The 19819-nt window shown below is 38.7% G+C and overlaps 1 protein-coding gene across 1 annotated transcript in view; it reads left to right on the top strand.

Annotated features, from left to right (window-relative positions):
• The window catches only part of NAV2 (neuron navigator 2), a 216284-nt gene extending 197216 nt beyond the window's left edge, over window positions 1–19068 (top strand). The window contains 18 exon segments of the mRNA XM_032690358.1: window positions 1662–1815; window positions 2335–2494; window positions 2973–3073; window positions 4705–4800; window positions 4962–4997; window positions 4999–5131; window positions 7070–7159; window positions 7162–7194; window positions 7197–7252; window positions 7254–7304; window positions 8517–8592; window positions 8595–8633; window positions 8636–8669; window positions 9136–9207; window positions 9686–9882; window positions 10068–10186; window positions 14475–14678; window positions 15358–19068. Coding sequence (XP_032546249.1) covers window positions 1662–1815; window positions 2335–2494; window positions 2973–3073; window positions 4705–4800; window positions 4962–4997; window positions 4999–5131; window positions 7070–7159; window positions 7162–7194; window positions 7197–7252; window positions 7254–7304; window positions 8517–8592; window positions 8595–8633; window positions 8636–8669; window positions 9136–9207; window positions 9686–9882; window positions 10068–10186; window positions 14475–14678; window positions 15358–15483 — 1777 coding nt within the window. The 3' untranslated portion in view covers window positions 15484–19068.
• The last annotated feature ends 751 nt before the right edge of the window (window positions 19069–19819 follow it).

Below are 19819 nucleotides of genomic sequence, written 5' to 3'. Positions count from 1 at the left end.
TCATTACTGGAGTGTAATTTAATATTTCATTGGGGTTCTCACTCAGCAGAACATACCGAGTATGAAGAGCATTAACCAGGGTGACCTTGATTTGCAAAAATTAATTGGATGTCTTGCTGTTAATTAAACAAACTAGGTCCAATTGGGATTTTGTTTCTCTGTTGCCTAATGACAGCACATACTGTACTATTCTGCCACGATGAGTCCCCAATTAAGTTGACAAATTCAGATAAAGGTAAGGAAATCGAACAGCATGGTTTATTGATACAGGGGAACTCCTGTAACAGCTTGTACTTGGTGAATGGAGGTGATCACTCCTCTTTTCTTCTGTAGTTCCCCAGCCACCTGTGCCTGATCCTTTCCTTGGCCACCTGTGAAATAAAGTTAAACAACTCCCTTACCACGCTGTTCTGAGTCTAAACTCACATTTTGGAATGTGTTTGGAAAACTTAGTAAAACAGGTTTTATGTTAATTCTGTCAGCAATTTTTTCACTTGAGCAGGATAAATAAATACAGAAACTTGTAACGGAAAGTATTGTGAAACATCTAATTACCAGACAGCTTCTGACCTTGCATAGGTCATCCAAAGCTTCCAGGCTGATTTCAGAACAAATGCATTGGACTAATTCCCCTTCACTTGTTTTCACATGAAGAGGTGAAAACAATAGCAATAGTTTCCAGCTGTATAACAGTGATGAAGTGTTGGTAGCAGAAGATAATCCCCTATGATTTTTGTTTTAAAGCTTCTTCAGTCTCTTGAGCCTTACTCAGTGCATTTCTGGTGACTACAGCAAGTTGTGCTTTAGAACTCTTAGGCCAGAAGATTGTCAGATGATGAGGCCAGAAGATTGTCAAATGATGATCCCATCTGTTGTCAGTCAAAATGTTGTGTGCATGCATCTCACCTTGACACGAGAGACAAAAGGACAAACATGAGAAAAAGAGTAAATACTGAGTGAATAAAGAGTAAGAACTGAGGGAAGGCCAGAACACAAGTAAGACTTGTGTATTTTGGCTTATTGACTTTTTGGTGGGGAAAATGTCTCTCATTAACTTGATTTAGGGAGAGACATGTTAAGTGAAATCTCCCTCAAAGCATGCAGCTGTGTAGTTGATCTTTATATAGATACAGTTACGAATGTGCTGAAATGTTACTCACTCAGAAGCTTTTTTTTTTTTCTTTTTTGTGGGAGGAGGGAAGAAAAATGCCACCAAAAATTTTTTAAGCATGAGTTCTTTAAAGCAAGCGGGAATTTATCATGCTTGAATAGGTATAGAGTTCCAAAGCCCTCCAGAACAGTTCAGGGAAACCCAGCTGTGCACACCTGGTGAGCTTTAAATCTGTCTGTGAGCTCATCAATCTCCAACCAACTGCTGTTAACTGCCTGCACCCCCTTAATTTATTTAGATTTTGGCTTTAGAAGTTTTCCTTTATGGCAACTACCATGAAAAAAATGAAGACTATCCAATAGTAGGTGATTTCCAGAATTCTATTTCAGATGCTGATTAAAGAAAATTAACCCTCAGACATATTTATTTCATTAGTCTCTAATATTTCCATGACCTGTTTAATATCTGATTTATGGAGAATCACTGGAGAAGCACCATCAGAAAAGTAACTAACGGTCTCATTCAGTGTCTGTTTTTCCACCTCCTCCAGTATTTCTGAGTGCACTGACAGTGAAGCTGAAACAGTGATGCAGTTGAGGAATGAGCTGAGAGACAAGGAGATGAAGTTGACTGATATTCGCCTGGAAGCCCTGAGCTCTGCTCATCAGCTAGACCAGCTTCGGGAGGCCATGAACAGAATGCAGGTAAGAAAGAGCCACCCCAAATATTGCAGCCTGTGTTGGTGTGGTAAAGTTTGGCCAACCTGCTACGCAGTAAAGAAGGTAAATTTGAAGTTTTTGAATGCCTACTGAAAGTCGTATTTAGGTTTGTGCCAGTGTTAATCCTTGTACCTTCATTAAAAGTCAGCTTGAACATCTGAATTTTGCTGCCCATGACTGCAACTGTAACTGTTCCAACCCCAAAATGGGGAGATCATTTTGTTGACTGTCAACAAACTCTTAAAATGTTTCCATGCTCTCTGTCTTAATGTAGTTGCATTTCAGTGTTAAGTGAATTCCCACGTATTAATGTATTCTAGGATACTTTGAAAAGTTTCATGGAAGGGTCATTGTAATAATTAAAATCCTTAATTTATTAAGATCAATTAAAACATTGTGAAAACTGCATTTCTGCTAATTACGATTTATTTCTAAGTTACTTATGTTGCTATCTTCTAAGCATGTTTTCACTGTGCCTTCTAACATGTGACTTTTCTTTTCAAGAGTGAGATTGAAAAATTAAAAGCAGAAAATGATCGGCTGAAATCTGAAAACCATGGCAGCTGCAGCAGGGCCCAGTCTCAGGTTTCCATCTCCTCCTCTCCGAGACATTCAGTGGGTCTCTCTCAACACAGTTTGAACCTCACGGAGTCAACCAGTCTCGGTGAGTTTAATGAGAAAGGTGGTGGGCAGGTTTTATCCTGTATTGGAAGACTTGGGTTGATTAGCCATGGAAGAATGAAAGCATGAGAATTATTAGCAGTCAAGGTGTGGAAATATGTCACGAGCTGGCACGAAGCCTTCTTTTAAATATCGTCATAGGTCTGCTACACCCTAGGTGGGAGGTGTCCAATTATGACCTCAGCTGTGAGAAGTCATGTTTAAAACCATTTAATGGTGCACATTTGCCAGGGGGATATATCATAGGAAGGAAAATATAGAGTAACTGACTAATAATTTCGATGACCTTTGCTTTTTAAGAGCATTATTTGGTTAGGGAAATCAGTCAGTCAACCCGGTTCTGGTGTTTTACCTCAGGGCATGTGAAGCCCATACATGTTGTGTTTGACTACAATAAACCAGAGTATTCTTCATTGTTATTAAGATCCAGCTGTGAAGCTGTTGATGTTTCATGTTCACAGACATGCTGTTAGATGACACTGGAGATGGCTCTGCCCGGAAAGAAGGAGGCAGGCATGTCAAAATAGTCGTCAACTTTCAGGACGAAATGAAATGGAAGGAGGTGAGCTATGTTTCATCACCAGCTTTGAAATACAAGTGACTTTGGAACACACCAGGGAATTCAAATTTGCAAAGGTGGTAATGTCACAATTTGAGCCTTTCAGTAGTATCTCTGTAAATAAGGCCACTCTTTTGGTTTCAAGGAGGTCAGGAGACCAGTCTGTACCTTGGGATAGCATCTGTTTAATACTGGTATCTTAGAGGCTGCACAAAGCTTGTAAAAGATCATCCAGCTCCAACCTTCCTACCGGGGGCAGGACACCTTCCACTAGACCAGGTTGCTCAAAGCTCCATCCAACCTGGCCTTGAACACTTCCAGGGATGGAGCAGCCACAGCAACTCTGGGCAACCTGAGAGCGAAAAGCAAAACTCCTGGGCTGTACTGTTAAACTTAATACAATTTTAACTAATAATGAAAATGATCCAATTTGTGGATAGAAAGTGCACTGAATGCTGGAAGCACCAATCTTCTGGAAGAACTGGGCAAATCCAAACTGGGAGATCTATACCTTATCATTCTAGTTCAAGTTGTCCTCTCTGGTACAAGTATCCTGTTTTGAATGACATTTTTCAGATGTTTCTATTCACAAGTAATTGGAAGAATCCTAAATACCCAAATAATTTCCAATATTGTAAAATTACAGCCTATCTCATGTACATGCATGAATGTACTGCAGGATCTTTGCCAAGCAATGACCTTACCATATCACACTTTTGAGTACCTGTAAAAGTGTATTTAAAAAATAAGTTCATGTCTTTCGGGGGGGGGGGGAAAGAGACACAAAAATTAAATAATTGGAAATAAAATGGACTCAGCAAATCTTTCCATTAAATACCAGTTATGCATTAGTTATTAGAGCTCTGGATAAGCAAATTAGCAGTGAAACTGCACTGGTAATTCTATTGGACTTCACTGTGCTCAGAGTGAGTTAAGTTGCCATGTGGAAATGGTTCTTTACATTTAGTTACACTTCAAGTCTTATGATAGAAATTAGCTTTTCTTCAATTAACGTTTCACAGTGAGTGTGGCTATAGAAGAATAGAAAAATTTTATTTGTTCTGATTTTTTAATCTACATTAGAAATCAGTTACACAATTATCAAAATGCTGTGATATATCAAACATAACACAGAAGTTGTTATATATAAATATAACTTTTTCTCTATTACTACTTATACATATAACCGTGTATAATTCATATATATATGTATTTAGATTTCTATGCCCTCGGGAGCATCTAGAAGGAATAGGATAAACTTTGCAACTGTAACAGCTTTGATTGTGAAGTCAGGGAAAAATGAACTTGACATCTATTCTTCTGTCTAGAATACTCCTAGAAGTCTTTCTGTCTTTTTGCTAAGCTGTATTCTCTCAGGGGTTTTTGAATTGTTCATAGATTGATTACAAATACTTTTTACTTAACATCAAGACCACTTGAGTATCCTTTAGAGTTGTGACTTCAACACTGGAAAAAATGTTTAGTATATGAAAAGGCCTTCATATGGCTTTCAATTCACCATACAGAGTACTAAAGATGCACCATTATTTAAAAATAAAGCAGGGGTGTGGGGAAGCCAGCATTTTAATTACATTAAACATCCTTGTCTGATACAGTTATTTCTGTGCCTTTAGGATTCAAGGCCTCGCACCTTCCTCATAGGCTGCATTGGAGTCAGTGGCAAGACCAAGTGGGATGTTCTGGATGGGGTTGTGAGACGGTTGTTTAAGGTTAGTGAGCACAATTTGCTGTGAGCCCCAATTCTCCTATTATTAGATTTTGATGGTACTAAACTATATTTAACTTGCTGGGATAAGTACTGGTATAGCATAGAAGAACCTCACAAGGATTTCAGTGCTGCCTAACTTCCTGTGTCCCTTTCTCACCCTAGGAGTACATCATCCATGTGGATCCCGTGAGCCAGCTGGGGACTGAACTCAGACAGTGTCCTGGGCTACAGCATTGGAGAAATCAAACGCACTAACAGTGCAGAGACCCCTGAGCTGCTGCCCTGTGGTTATCTGGTTGGAGAAAACAACACTATTTCAGTTACCATCAAAGGTAATTACACCTGACTGTCTGTTGGAGGTCTCACTAATCACAGTTTTATCAAGGCTTGCTGTGTTAAGAAACTCAGAGCAGTAGAAACATTTTACTGTGCTGCTTCTTCCTGTTCCTAGCTTTTATTTACTTCCTTCTATTTTCATTGATAAAGACAGCACTAAGTCTATAATTTCAGCAAGTTTTCAACCTGTAACAGTAGGAATAATTACACACACAGCAGCTTCTCCACAAATGTTGAGCTGATGCCTGAAGTTGTCCTGGAGAAGATCTCACACCACAAAGGATGTAGTGGAGCTGTTTGAGCAGCAAAGTACCTTCCAAATACATACGTTAAGCCTCAAAATTTCATTACCTCTTTGTAACACCTGTAGTTGTTATTTACTTCATGCAAAGTGGAAAAAAAGTATCTTGATTTGCTTCCTTGATTGATCTCACCCAAGAGTCCCTCCTTAAGCAGCAGGAAGGAAGGATCCCAAAGTTTATGGGATAGAAACTGTAAAAAAAATCTGTATTTTTCCAAATGAATGGTTTTCAGAATTCACATCAGTTTCGTTCTCTTATACTAATAAAAATTTCATACTTATATTTCTCATATGGTTTCTCATTTGGTTTCTCTTGGAGCCATTTTTTATGAAAACTATACTGTGAAATTAAGTTTAAGGAGAAAACCCTCAACTGCTGCATTTTGAACATCAGTTTGCTCAAAGTTACACCAGCGAAATCTCAAGCATAGATCTGTGTTCAAATTGAGAGCGCTGCCAAACATTCTACAGATCAACTTTGAAATTTGACTGTACCGTTTGACTGAAAGCACTTTGATTTTTGACTATTGGTGTAAAAAGCAGTTACGTGGGTAGTAAATCTGTGGACAGGAAGACAATATGACCTGTGAAATACCTCAGTTTGTTGAGGTTTGACATGGACCTAGGATATCCTGCTTACATCCAATCATAAATCCTAATTGAAATATTGCTTAAGGTGTAGCTGTGTCTGTAAAGCTTCAATTTGAGTTTATATTTAACTTGCATCGGCTTGACTTGTGCCTTGAAGGATCATATGTGATAACAGTTTTCAATAAAATAGAAATGCATTTAATCAATTTATGGAAAATCACGTACATATACCTTTGAGATATAAAGCTGCCTATATAAATATTTAATATTCCGAGTAACCACTGAGGTGCAAACATTTCTCCGGGTGATCTGCCAACTTCACTTCCTGCTGTTTATTTTGAAGCACTGTGTATTTTCCCTGAGCCAATTCTGCCTAAAGTGACTGCTGACATGGCATAAATGCTTATCGGTAGGAGTTTTCTGTTAGAAGAGATAACTATCAGCATACAGAGAAGGAGTTTAATTACAAGCATTTGGGAAAGTAGGGGGAGTTGACGATAGCTGGGGGTTTTTTTTGTCTACTGATCCAAAAGTAAACAGGTACATTCTGGATGAATGCATGGTGAAATGCTGTAAAATGGATGTTTTGGGCGTGAAAAATGTGGCCTGGAATCATTTAGTGTGGCAGCTTTCAAAGGACCTTAGGGATGCAGCTGAGTACTTAGAAAAGCTGAAGGAGATCCAGACCAAGCCCACAGGTCACTTCTGCACTTGTTTTACCAGCTTTTATGTTCCTCTCTCAACTATGAGGGATACCAGAGTGAGGAAGGAGTTTATCTCTGAAGTGAGAAATAGCTTGATCAGTCAGATCTACATCTGCTGTACATAAGTGTTATTTTGGGTGTTTGTCCTACTATTATTTGGCTCAGGTACATTCACAAAGTCTTGATTTATTCAAACTCCACTAACAAGATTGCTTTTCAGCATTACAACTACTTAGTCGAAAACCAAATAAAGCAAGAAAAACCAAACTTTTAAAAATGTGGGTAATTTGGGTAAAAATTGGGACTGCTTCTAGATGAGGAATCTTATTCTGTTGCAGGTATCTGTGAGAACAGTCTGGACAGTCTGGTGTTTGAATCCCTGATCCCAAAGCCTATCCTGCAGCGTTATGTCTCTCTCCTGATGGAACACGGCGGATTATCTTATCTGGCCCCAGTGGCACTGGGAAACATACCTGGCAAACCGTTTGTCTGAGTACATGGTCCTCAGAGAGGGCAGGGAGGCTGGCTGATGGCATTATTGCAACCTTCAATGTGGACCATAAATCCAGTAAGGTGAGGACACAGAAACCATCCTTGCACAATTCATCCACCATATATCCGAAATGAGACTACTCCTCCACCAATCCATCAAAAACTCATTTTGGACTTACCTTTCTTTTAAAGCATTGTCTCGATCCTGAAGGAAATAATATTTAAGGTTTTCAGAGTTGCAAATTCTCCTGATTATGGGCCTGGAGTAGCAGGCCTCCCAGGTGTGTATTTAAACACCTAAAGGTGTCATGAGTTTCAAGTGGTTAGGAGCCTGAGAACTGCCCAGAAAGTTAAACACCTGCATAAAATTCCCAGAGACTTAAGCAATCCCTATTGCATGTGGGCATTTTGCCCAAAACTCTCAATGCATCTCTAGGCTGTCAAGAGTTTCTGCAGCTGCAAGTATCAGCGGTTGTAATTATGTGCTGGGTTTGGAGGGACTGTTGCCCAGGCACATTCCTCTGCTGGTAAGGCATGTCTCTGCTTTTTTATGTGCTCCTGGTTTTGCTGAATATACTTCCAGTGATCATCTAGATTAAAATAAAAAAAAATCAAAACAAAACAAAAACAACTGTGCATTTGATGGCCTTAGGCATATTTTCCTCTGGAGGAAAGGGATGATTGAAATTGTGGTTGTAAACCACTGGTATGATTTGAGACATGCTTTAAAGCTGCTGAGAGCATTTCAACCACACCCAGCCACCCATCAGCAGCCCCAAAAGCTCATCCTCTTTCACAGTTTTACTGAAGGCATCTAAATTTGGCCTCTGACAAGAGATACTTTGTTCCAGATTAATTTTATCAGCTGTATTTAGCTAGAAACACAGTTGCAAGATAATCCAACAAATGCAGCTGGAATGTAGAGTTTGCTTTGGTACAGAGAGAGTTGAGAGAGTTCCTGAAAAGAAAGAAGAATATATTTCAGACCTCTTAGGTCTGAGATTAGGAAAGCATGAATGAAAAGCACAAACCAAATGACAAAATCTTAGCCCCCTTTAAGCCCTTATCTCACACAGGATTTCTGTTACAGTCTTTGAATCTTTGCCATAACCTACAAAGAGAAGGAAAACCATATCTTGTGTTTTCTCATGGAAAATGTCTGATTTGTAAGATGTCAGGCTCTTTTGCTCCAGGTTTTATTACCAAGCTTATTTATCTTAATTAGATTTTCAAGGAATATGAAAAACATTCTCTTTACTTTTTTTTCTTCTTTTCTGTATATCTTCTTTGCAGGAGCTCCGCCAATACCTGTCCAACCTGGCAGACCAGTGTAACAGTGAAAATAACGCTGTGGATATGCCTCTTGTAATCATTTGGATAATTTGCATCATGTTAGCTCCCTAGGAGAGATCTTAATGGACTTCTAAACTGCAAGTACCACAAATGGTAAGGAAATACAGTAACAGTGCAAATGTTAACACTGCACTCAGAGCACTGCTGCTGCAAGATGTGATGACAAAACCAAAGTCTAGATTAGTGTAGTAATGTGGGCTCAAATGGGCAGACTGTCCATATTATGCACAGTACTTCAGAGGGGTCTTTTTCCTTACTAAAATGATCCATTTTTCTGAAATCAGTAATAAAAAAGTATTAGAGGGTTTGAGTATTTGCATGCACTTCATGATGTAGACCTTTAGTAATAAAACCCCATTTGTAATGAAAGGTCCTGTTTTGAGATTCTGGTTTGCTTTCAGAATTTGCTGTTCTCAGAAGTCAGAGTGTAGTTACAAGTAACTAAAAAACCTTCTTTGACAAAAGAGATTTGAATTACCTTTTTAATGTAGAGGTTTCGCTAAAACCTTATTTTCAAAATTTACAAGTTTGATTTGCTTGTTGTTTTTTTACCTAATAGTCCATATATTATTGGCACGATGAACCAAGCCACCTCTTCAACACCTAATCTTCAACTTCACCATAATTTCAGGTACTGTTTATTCATGTTTCTCATTTATGTTTGTGGGCTGGCAAAGGAGTAATGGCTACTGAGTCATCTGAAGTTGTTCTTATCAGCTGAAATAGCAAATTGAGAGAGAAATACTATTTGCTCCCAAGCTGCTGTCCTAACATGTGCAGCTTGGTTATGGTGCTGTCATTAAAGTAACTGGGTTCACAAAAACTTTACTTTTCAGAGGATTGTTAAGATATTGATCTCCTACCAATTTTTAAGTAAGACAATATTTAGACAAAGGAGATTAATGGTAAATTAGTACAAAGCACAGTAAAAAATTGGTTCATCTAGTGAACTATTCCCAAATAACTTTTGCTTGAAAAACAACTATGACTGGAGTAACCCATTTTGATCCTGATAATCATCTGGAAATAAGAAATGAGATTTAGTCAAGAATAGTTACATTCAGTAGCATGAAAGAGAAATAATGGCCATTTCTGCTGTTCTGCCTTAGATGGGTGCTCTGTGCAAACCACACTGAGCCAGTCAAAGGCTTTCTCGGCCGTTTCTTGAGAAGAAAATTAATTGAAACAGAGATCAGTGGCAGGATGAGGAATGCAGAGCTGGTTAAAATTATTGATTGGATTCCCAAGGTTTGGCAACATCTGAACAAATTCTTGGAGGCTCACAGCTCCTCTGATGTTACTATTGGTAAGTGCTCTGTCCTTATGTCCAGGCATATGTAAATATATGTATTTTATCTCCTTTGTATCCTTCTTTGTGCTATATCAGCTAAAAAAGGTTTCTTTAAAACTCTACTTTAAATGTTATAGATCCTATTTTTTATGCTTATCCTGACTGTAATTTGAGTGTAATATCTGAATTTCCCTCTCCAGGTCCACGGCTCTTCCTCTCCTGTCCAATAGATGTAGATGGTTCTAGAGTCTGGTTTACTGACCTGTGGAACTACTCCATCATTCCATATCTTCTGGAAGCAGTTAGAGAAGGGCTACAGGTGAGCAGGCAAAATGAATGCTCTAGAATGGTATCTATTCAAAAGGTAACGAAACTCAATAACAGCAACATTTTCTGTAGATATAAGTCTGCACAGTGAATTCCTGCATATCTATGAAAATCTAACAAAATTGTCAATAATTTCAGGCAGAATTAGTCTCTTAAACGCTTTTTAAACAGAGAGTGGAAGAAGTAATTAGATGCCAAGCTACTGATGTTTTCAGTGGAGGGAGTTAGACACACAAATATCTTTCAATACTGTGTTCCAGAAGCACACCTTAAAATTGTACTGTGCAGCTGAAAAATATGCTTGTGGTCATTAACTTTGTTATGCAGGATTTTCCTTTGTAAATCAAATCTTTCAACATGGGAACAAAGCTGTGTGTGGAGAGAAACGTATTCATGAGTGGCAGGATCAGTATCAGTGACGTTTTGATTACTTCTCAGTATACAGGATGATTTTTTTAGTAGATTCCTTCATAATTCTTCAGAGGCTGCAGTGAAATCATCATTGATTGCCTGTACTTAGTAACTGATTCATACTCCAGCGATGTGGATGTTTTTAAGCATTGCCACGCAATTCTTGGTGTCTATATGACTATAAAACTTGTTGCGATAAGGAGGAGGGATCAGCAGAAGATTGCTATGGACTTGCCATGAAAGTAGGGGGAAAAAAAGGGCTTTTTTATTCTTGAGTTCTCTGTTCACAGATTAAGCACAGCAGCACCTAATTTAATCAAATACCAGTAAGTTCTGGGCGTTATGTGGATGAAAGCTAAGCATGAAATCACACACACAAAAATGAAAAGGTGCATCACAGTGAGAATCCAGGAAATTGAAAAAGGCTGAAGGTGGATGGAGAATAGGAAATTGTGGCAATGCATTGGGAGCTTGTGTTTTGGTAAGACGGCAAATGCCATTTTGAGGGCATAAGCTACAATTTATGTCAGATAGCAGTGGGAAGTAATACTTCTACATGTAAAAAGGCTCATTAGAAGATAAAACTGAAAAGGGTTTAAAAAAAGAACAGTAGCTGTCATTCAGATACAGGAAGCATTATTCAGTGAGAAAGAGAGAAGCTCAGACTATTCAGATTATTCAGGAGTAAAGTAAAATATTACTTGATCTACTCTTCTACTTTAGTCTTGCAGGAAAAAGTCCAGTGGATGTTTGACAAGTTTGGACTAGAGAAATTCAAACTATAAGCAAGACATGCTATGTTGCTAGTAAGAATAATTAACAGTTACAAAATATTACTTAGAGAAGTAGTAGATTCTCCACCACATATGTCTCTGTGTCTGAAGTCTTTTTGAAATATGCAGTAACTCCCAAATATGAGCTCCATGGAGAAGCAGTTGTGTTAAATGATTCCTTCATGTTTGTGAAAAGTATTCTCTCCGTTCTACAACTGCTTAGGGCTCACTGTTGCAGGGTTTGTCAGGATGCCTTGCCATTAAGATATGTAAAAAAAAAGTGTGTAAAATATTTTAAATACTGGGATTTTGTTTTGATTTGCTTGTTGGTTAATTTCTTTGCTATCCAATACCCTTTACTGGGGTTAAGTTCTTGCCTGCATGGGAGTACTCAACACAGAATGCAAAATTCATGAAGATGTACCAGTCTGAGCACTTGAAGAAGAACTAAAACAGAAAGGAGGAAGAGACTTTACATTTTCCTGTTAACAACCACCTTGAGTTTAATTTGCTTTCTATACAGCAGGGATTTCTATGTGTTTACAGAGACAGAGAGGAGGCAACCCTGTCATAGGAAACTGAGGTTTTACTAATGACTTCTTGCAAATCTATGAAATACACAAATTCTTCAAGTTTTGGTTAAAATTTGGGCAAACTGTGATTGCCACTTGAAATTTGTCAGTGCCTGGAGATTTCATTTTTTTGGGGAACAATTGTGGTAGACTCTTTAGACATGAGGAAAACGATAGGTCCTGGAGTACAGAACACACATGGGAACTTTGCTACAAATAGAACAGGAGAACTGTTTCACTGAAACTTCCTATAAAGGGAGATAAAGGGAGCCAGTAATCTTTTCAGCAAGAGAAAGGAGAGTAGGTGACTTTGTTTCCTCTTGAAATGGAGAAAACTGATACTCACGGCAGTACATGGACTCCTTGTACTGTGTTTTGAAACGTATCACTCATCAGTACATGTAGAAAGCCTTGAAAATGTAGTAATGGAAATGGAGAGAGAGAACAATTGATAAAAACACCTTTTGCTTGCTTCTTTTGCCCAATGTCTACATCACTCCTTAGGTTATTTGAATGGCTTGTGTTCCAAGTGTAAGGATTTCAGTTTCTCACTTTGTGCTTTAGATTCTTTATGCACTTCAGTCCCATTTCCCCAAATTGCATCAATTCATCTCCGGTTAAATAATTTGTCTTTGTTTAGTCGATGGATAAGAATGCACTTTTGTACTTGAAGAGTAGCCAGAGTGGTGCTAATTAACAAGCTAATACTAGAAATGTGAGTTCATTTGGGGCTGTTTTCCGTTCCCAACACCCACAAAGGCTCCTCTGAGAACACATCTTTCTTGAAATTGCCTACCAGAAGGGAAAGGTGGACTGCTAAAAGTTCACTGTCATCTCTGTGGATCTACACTGAGCTATTCGTATATTTTTGTTTCTCATTTGGAGAATTATTTTGGATCAAATACAAGCAAGCCAAAGGGATCCTTACAACAATTGCTCCCATTGGAGCTGAGTTGTTTGTTCTTCAAAACAGGGATGTGCAAATTAGAAGGTTGTATAAAACCCGAGTTCTTCCTGCTTGATGTATTGATGCAGAATGCAGCACCAGCAGAAAGAGGACCCAGAGTCCCTGTGGCTTCCTACCACCCTCACTCATACTCTAGTGATTTTTCTTTGATGCTTTGTGAAGCAACCTGTTCCATCCTTGTCCCATGAATTGGTCCCTGGAAAACATGCCAGTGAGAGGGATGGACAGACCTGGTTGCCATGGAAGGGAATAGTGAGTCTTTCAGTCTCTTATCTGCTGAAGATGTGTGATGATTTCATATATTAAAATGGTAATTTTACTTACTAGCCACTTTTCAGAAACTAACTAGGATCCACACAGACCTTTGAGGGAGAAAAGACATGTGAAAAATATCAAATCCTCGCCACTTACCAAATGACACGTATTGTTGTAAATTTGAGAACAAGATTAAATAGGAAATCTGGTTGACCACATCTTGAAGACATTATGCTGGGAAAATAATACAGTACAGCTCGAGGATGAAGAGTTTGGGTTGTGGAATAGGCTGTGTTTCAGATTGCCTAGCACCATCTGCTGGCACTTCTGCCCAGGCTAGGCCTGCTCCTTCCTGCTTCACAATACAGCAGATGGTGTTTAGAGCAATTAATACTTTGTGCATGCAAGTAAAACTCAGAAAAGTACCAAGAAGAATAGTGAGAGAAATAGAGATAGATTCAACAGAGAGCTGATATATTTCTCTCCTAGACTACTGCTTTTCCCCCTGTGCAGGGGGAGAAAGGAAAGGGACACTTGAATTCTCTGAATTCTCTGAATTCAAGTGACAAAATGTCAGTGACAAACTCCAGTTGCTGAGGGATGTTGATGGGGAAATTTATAAAGTGGAAACAAACATTTTAAAGTCACTTGAAGTTGTATTTATGCTTTTGAAAGTCGTGAGGCATTAAAATGAATGTATTGTGTAATTAAGGCAAGTGGAATATAACAGGAAGAATATACTGAGATTCAGTAACACAGTCTGTTCAACACAGAAAAAGTTTTTGAAACAGAACTTTCTTGCTTAGGGATATGAACACAGGCAGATGCTGCTGATGCTTTTTCTTGATTGAATACGAAAAAATTCTGACTTGAAAACCTTATGCCTTGATATCCACCATTATTGCCTGATGACAGATCTCACATTCCCTCCTCCACATTCCCTGGACACGGTTTTCACCAACAGTGAGCGCAGATAAGGCAGCTGCTGGTGTGATCTGGATGTCAGCACTGATGGCTTCTTTTGTGTATTGACGTAGTTTAAGTTGACTTTTTTAGGTGAGGTTATTTTAAGGTCTCCCTTCCTTCAGCCTGTGCCAAGAGAAGGCACTGCAGCCTCAGAGGTGGTCAAACGCTTTCAAATCAAACAGCTTTGTATGCTGTGGGGGTGAGGAAAATCTCACACTCAGCCCTGCTTGCATTTCCTGCAATCCAAGAAGCACGGCATGGTCATTTCAGTGAGACAGGCACAGAATGAAATAGTTGACTGATAAGAATGTTTTACATGGTTTCACGCTCTTTCAGTTGTATGGGAGGAGAGCTCCTTGGGAGGATCCTGCCAAATGGGTCATGGACACCTACCCCTGGGCAGCCACCCCACAGCACCATGAGTGGCCTCCTCTGCTCCAGCTGCGGCCTGAAGACGTGGGCTTTGATGGCTACTCCGTGTCCCGGGAAGGCTCAACCAGCAAACAAGTTCCAGTGAGTGATGCTGAAGGAGATCCTCTGGTAAGCTCTCATTTCTAAAACAGCAGAACCATTTTGTTTCCCTTGTTTCTAGGGATTAGAAACAGAAATAAAGCAATGGAAGTACATCTGAGGAGAGATTAAGAGTTTTAGAATGAGAAGATGATGCTACTGGGCAAGTCATCAAGTCAGCTTGGGGATACAGTTGCACAGAAAGCCCATACAGTTCTGCAAGGAAATGAAGGTGCTTTGCAAACTGAATGCCCTGAAGCTGTTCTGTTGAGGTGTATGTTTTTCTGGACAGTTGGAAGTATAGAATGTGTGTTAGAGTTCTTAGCAGCTCATGTATACATACACAGACATCAAGCCAGGTATTAAGACATTCAGATTTGCCTCTCGACCGATCTGTCAGTATTTCCATGGGTCAAAGAAAGAAAGGGGTAGGATGCTTCAAAATCCTGTTGCATACAGCTGTCGACTAATCCCTTCACTCTTCTATTTTCACCTTTACTGGAAAAGCTTATGTTTTATCAGTAACTTGGGTGCTGCTATAATTTACAGTTAATATCTCCTTTCCGGGTCTCAGTATTAATTATCTTGCTTGTTTCCTCCTTTCCTTTCTTACCCACTGGCAAAAAGAATGTGACTGTAGCTTTTTTGTGGAGTTGATATTATTTCTACCTCAGAATACAAATAATCATGAACTTCTGTGCCTTTGCAGATGAACATGCTAATGAGGCTGCAAGAAGCAGCCAACTACTCCAGTCCCCAGAGTTACGACAGTGACTCAAACAGCAACAGCCACCAGGATGACATCCTCGATTCGTCTCTGGAGTCGACGTTGTGATCTTCCTCAGGCAGGAAGATCCATTATTGCTCTCCCACTTGGCAAGAACCCTGATCACGGCTCATGGAAAGAACACGTTCCTGGGCTGGGATCTCAGAGCTGCAAGAACAACAAGACACTTGGAGTCAGTCTTCAACCTGGGTGCAGGCAACCCAAGCGACCTTTGTATTGTTTTTCTTTTGACGATGATGCGAACTGCACTATTCCTTTGTTTCCTTCTGTTTAGTTGCTGTAAGCTCTCATGCCTAAGATCCTGAAGATGTTAAAATAGTCATCATTACTAAAGTCAAAGGGACTGGAGGATGGGGTGGGGATGGGGGCAACCTCACAACTATGAAGCAAACAGCTTTGTACCATGTACTGTCTGGAAGGAGAGGGGAGAGGAAATATTTGCGTATGCTGCTTCTGACCAAACACATTTACGTGAGGGCTGGACTATTACCAATCAGCTTTGTGTATTAAACTCAGCTTCATATAGTTCTGGTGCTATAACAATATCGCTTGCCTTGGTAATTATATTCGATAAGGCAAAGCTGCAAAACAGGGAAGTTTGAATAAATATTTAAAAAAGAGAAAAGAAAAAAAAAAGAGAAAAGAAAAAACGAGGAAAGAAAAGCGCTGCTCTCCTTGCCAGTCTGAGACCTTGGCTTCTTTCGTTGTGTGTTTTATAAAGATTATATATATAAATAGGAGTATATAAAAATATATATACAGTCTGAACAAATCAGGTTTTTTTCAAACACTGTGTAACAATCAATCCTGATACAAGTGAAAGATCAGGTAGCCCTTTGCTAGTTGGGGCCCAATTCTCTTCCCACTTACATCCACACAACCGACTGGGCTGACTTCTGTGGCATTTACATCCCACCTGTTGACCCTGAGGAGAGGGGGTTTCCCTTCTCCTCAGAAGTCAGTGGAAGGGCCATGAAGTCCTGCAGCTCCAAGGGACCCTCGGCAGGGCGCAAGCTTTGTGAGCCCTGTGCACACAGATGAGCTACACCCCTGCAAAGGGATGAATCCAACTTTCAGTTTTAATTCTACCATGAAATATTACAGCTGTTTTCTAAAAACTTTGGGTTTTGTTCAGAGGTTTCTTTCCAATCAGCACAACCATAAGGGGTTAATCAAAATTCAGCTCTGTGACAGTTCCAGTGCTACTCTGGTGACAATATTTATTTCCACGACTTTTCTTTTTAATTTCAAATTAAAAAAGTATAGTATTTTAGCAGTATTCAGGTCTGGAAAAGAAAGAGGAGGGAAGGTGCTGGGTGCTGCATCTTTTAAGTTTAGCTCTGCTGTGCTCTTGAGTTCTGGCAGAGCAGTGAACCTGGTTTTGTTTCTCCTCCTCTCTGAACGCACACACCTACACTATCAGTGTTAAGGCTTGTACTTCTTTTGGGGAACAAGAACACCTCCCAAAGAGTTGCACTTTCCTTGTGACGGAAGCAAATGCTCACACCACCATCCCCACACGTCAGCTGTACCTCAGCAAACACGTCACTCCTCAGTCAAGCCTTTCCAACTGTCTTTTGGTGCTGACTTTTAAAGCGATGCCTTATTTTGTACTAATTGTGTTTGATTAAATTAGTGCTGTGTATTATATGATTTTATTTAAGAAACAGGGCTAAAGTCATCTCTTGGAATATCATAAGTTGCTGTGAATATTGTTTGTATGAGATACTAGAATTTGTTTAAATGTGATAAAAAAAAAGGAGGGAAGTGAGATAACTTTTCAGGTTCATATCAATCTGCAGCTAATGAATCACTGAAGAGCTGTTTTATCCATGCAGGAGGGACAAAAAAAGCTTTTCAATTGTAATAAATGCTTCATTAATAAATTACAAGAATATGCTGGTTTTTCAATGTACAGAAAGAAATCTTATTACAAACACTTTTTTAAGAGCTTGTGGATTTAAAGGAATATAACAGGCAAGTTCATGCTTCTGTGGCTCAGCTTGAGAGGATCGTTTATTATACCTCATGACTTTCTGTAACATAACTGTACTTTGTCTTACTAAGCTGGGTCTTGAATCTGCTCCTGTTACAACTTTTAAGTGCTGATGACTTTTTTTTTTTTAAGAAAAATATTGTAAAAGGAAAAATTTAAATATTTTAATGATGGGGGGGAAGAGCTTGGTGTTGTTACTGTTTTAACCTTATGAACTCTATTGCATCATTTCACTCAATGGAATAACAAACGTTAGTCAGCCAATTTTCCTAATCCAGTTCTTGGTACTGTAAAAAATGGGATAAATCTGTATGGAATCAATCCGTAGCATGCTGATGATGAGTTTGAAAGAAGTTAATTTTTCCAGTAGTCTTGACAATTCTGCTTTCCAGCACTGACTTTACCTGCTACTACTGTGAATTTTGGTACCTAATCCGCCAACTGAATCCATGCAGATAGAGCATGTGCCTGTAAAAAAAAAAGTCCAGTTGCAGGGCTAGGGCTTTAAATGGACTTGATATCCTAGAAAATGTCTCGGTTAACCTTTAACTGAGTGCTATAGACGTTTAAAATAGTGTTTTATTTGTGGGGAGCGGGGTATTTTTTTTTCTCATTTTTAATCCTGTGCTTAAGCTCAGGAAGAAATTTCTATTATCTGTTCTTTTTTGTTGACACTAGCTTGGCTTAAAGTGAGAGAGGCAATTTTGAATAGGCTAGTCATTCTGAGCATCACAATATTCCGTGTCTTTTCTGAAATTTCGGGAAGCAGGGTTACCTGTTGTGCACACGTCTTAGTTTTTATCAAGACTTTTCATAGATTTAGTCTTTCTTTAAGTGACTTTCTTCTCATGTAAGGCTTTTTCAAAACACCCTCCTTTTTTTTTTTTTTTGCCTTTTTTTCCTTACAAAGTTGGCTTGTTTAAAAAAATATCAACAAGAAATGCAAGATTCTATGCAACATTCGTGTTGAGTTATAAATTGAAAGAATAAACCATTTCTTTCCTTCAGAACTGCCAAGAATTATACAGGCCATAGATGAGATGGTGATTTATTTGGGGAAGGGGAGTGAGGGGGTTGGTTAACCTTTTTGTACATTTTGGAAGAAGCAACTGATATTTCATTGTTGATGCTTAACTTCGATATTATGTGTATGAAATCTTGTCTAAATGTGGCAATTTTCTTTCAAGAAAAAAGTATATAAAAACAAAGCAAAAAAAAAAAATCTTTGTTGATATTAAATGCAAGGTTGCTGTTTTGATCTAGTCGTTTCCAGTGGAACAGTTTATGAAATATGTTCTATAAGATGTACATTTTTTCATTGTAACATAGAAATGTAAATATTTGATTAAAAGTGCTGCATTTTGATGAATTTTTTCTAGCCATTTTTAAAGAGAAAAACTAGGAATTGAGTATTTTGTGTACGTTTATGATGTTTTCCATTTGCTCCTCTCCCTATTTAATTTTCAGTTCTCATTTAGGATTGGAATTTGTGAATGGTCTGTTTGAGATCATGCCTCCCCTTTCTCACTCTCCCCATTTCTCCCCCTTCCCCACCCTGTGTCATGGAGAATAAAGCTGATGATTGTACCAGTCTTAAATTATTCATGATTCAATAAAATTGATGCTTATTATTCAGATTTGTGGCTTCCCAGAACTTTTTATTCCTTCTTAATCACCACTTTCTGATTTTTCATTTGGAGATTGTGGGTTTCGCTCCTTGGTTTTGTTGGCTTCTTGTAAGTACTTGTGAGAAGATGCCAACAGCTCTTACCCACATCCCGGAGGAAATTTAGCAGAGGGACGGCACCAATAGATTCTCTCTCATAGCTGATGTTTGCACACAGGATCCGTCAAGATCTGCTCAAGACAAGACTGGTCTATCCGTGTTTCCAGGGGCATCTATCACCTCTCTGGACAACCTACACATTCCACACAGTATTACTATTTCCTCTTCACCCATTTGATAGAGACATTATGATTATACAGTAATAAATACACAGTGGTCAGTAAGAACATGTAGGGAACTAAGGGAACTATTATCCTTTATTTCAAATAATTACTCTGCTCTAACTGAAAAAAAAGAAGTAAAAGTGCTCTCTCTTCAGAAAGGATAAACCCAAACACCTTTGCACTTTAAAGGGATAATTCTGAACAGTAGCAATTTTTTTCCCCTGGAGACTTGTTCTCTTCATATTTCTGCTTTTTTGACAGTTTTGTGTAATTATCCTGTCCACTACTCCCTCATTTGAACATAAATGTTTGTAGGACAGATTCACCTATAAAAAACTTTGAAGAAAAAGTTCTGAAAGCGAAGAAGTTCTGCTGAAATCTGATGATCTGCATTCAAGCTATTTTAATCTAAAAATACTCTTTTTAGAGTATAACACA

The sequence above is a fragment of the Chiroxiphia lanceolata genome, chromosome 6, assembly GCF_009829145.1.
Source record: "Chiroxiphia lanceolata isolate bChiLan1 chromosome 6, bChiLan1.pri, whole genome shotgun sequence".
Classification (NCBI taxonomy): Eukaryota; Metazoa; Chordata; class Aves; order Passeriformes; family Pipridae; genus Chiroxiphia; species Chiroxiphia lanceolata.
This window is presented reverse-complemented; position numbering and strand designations above follow the sequence as displayed.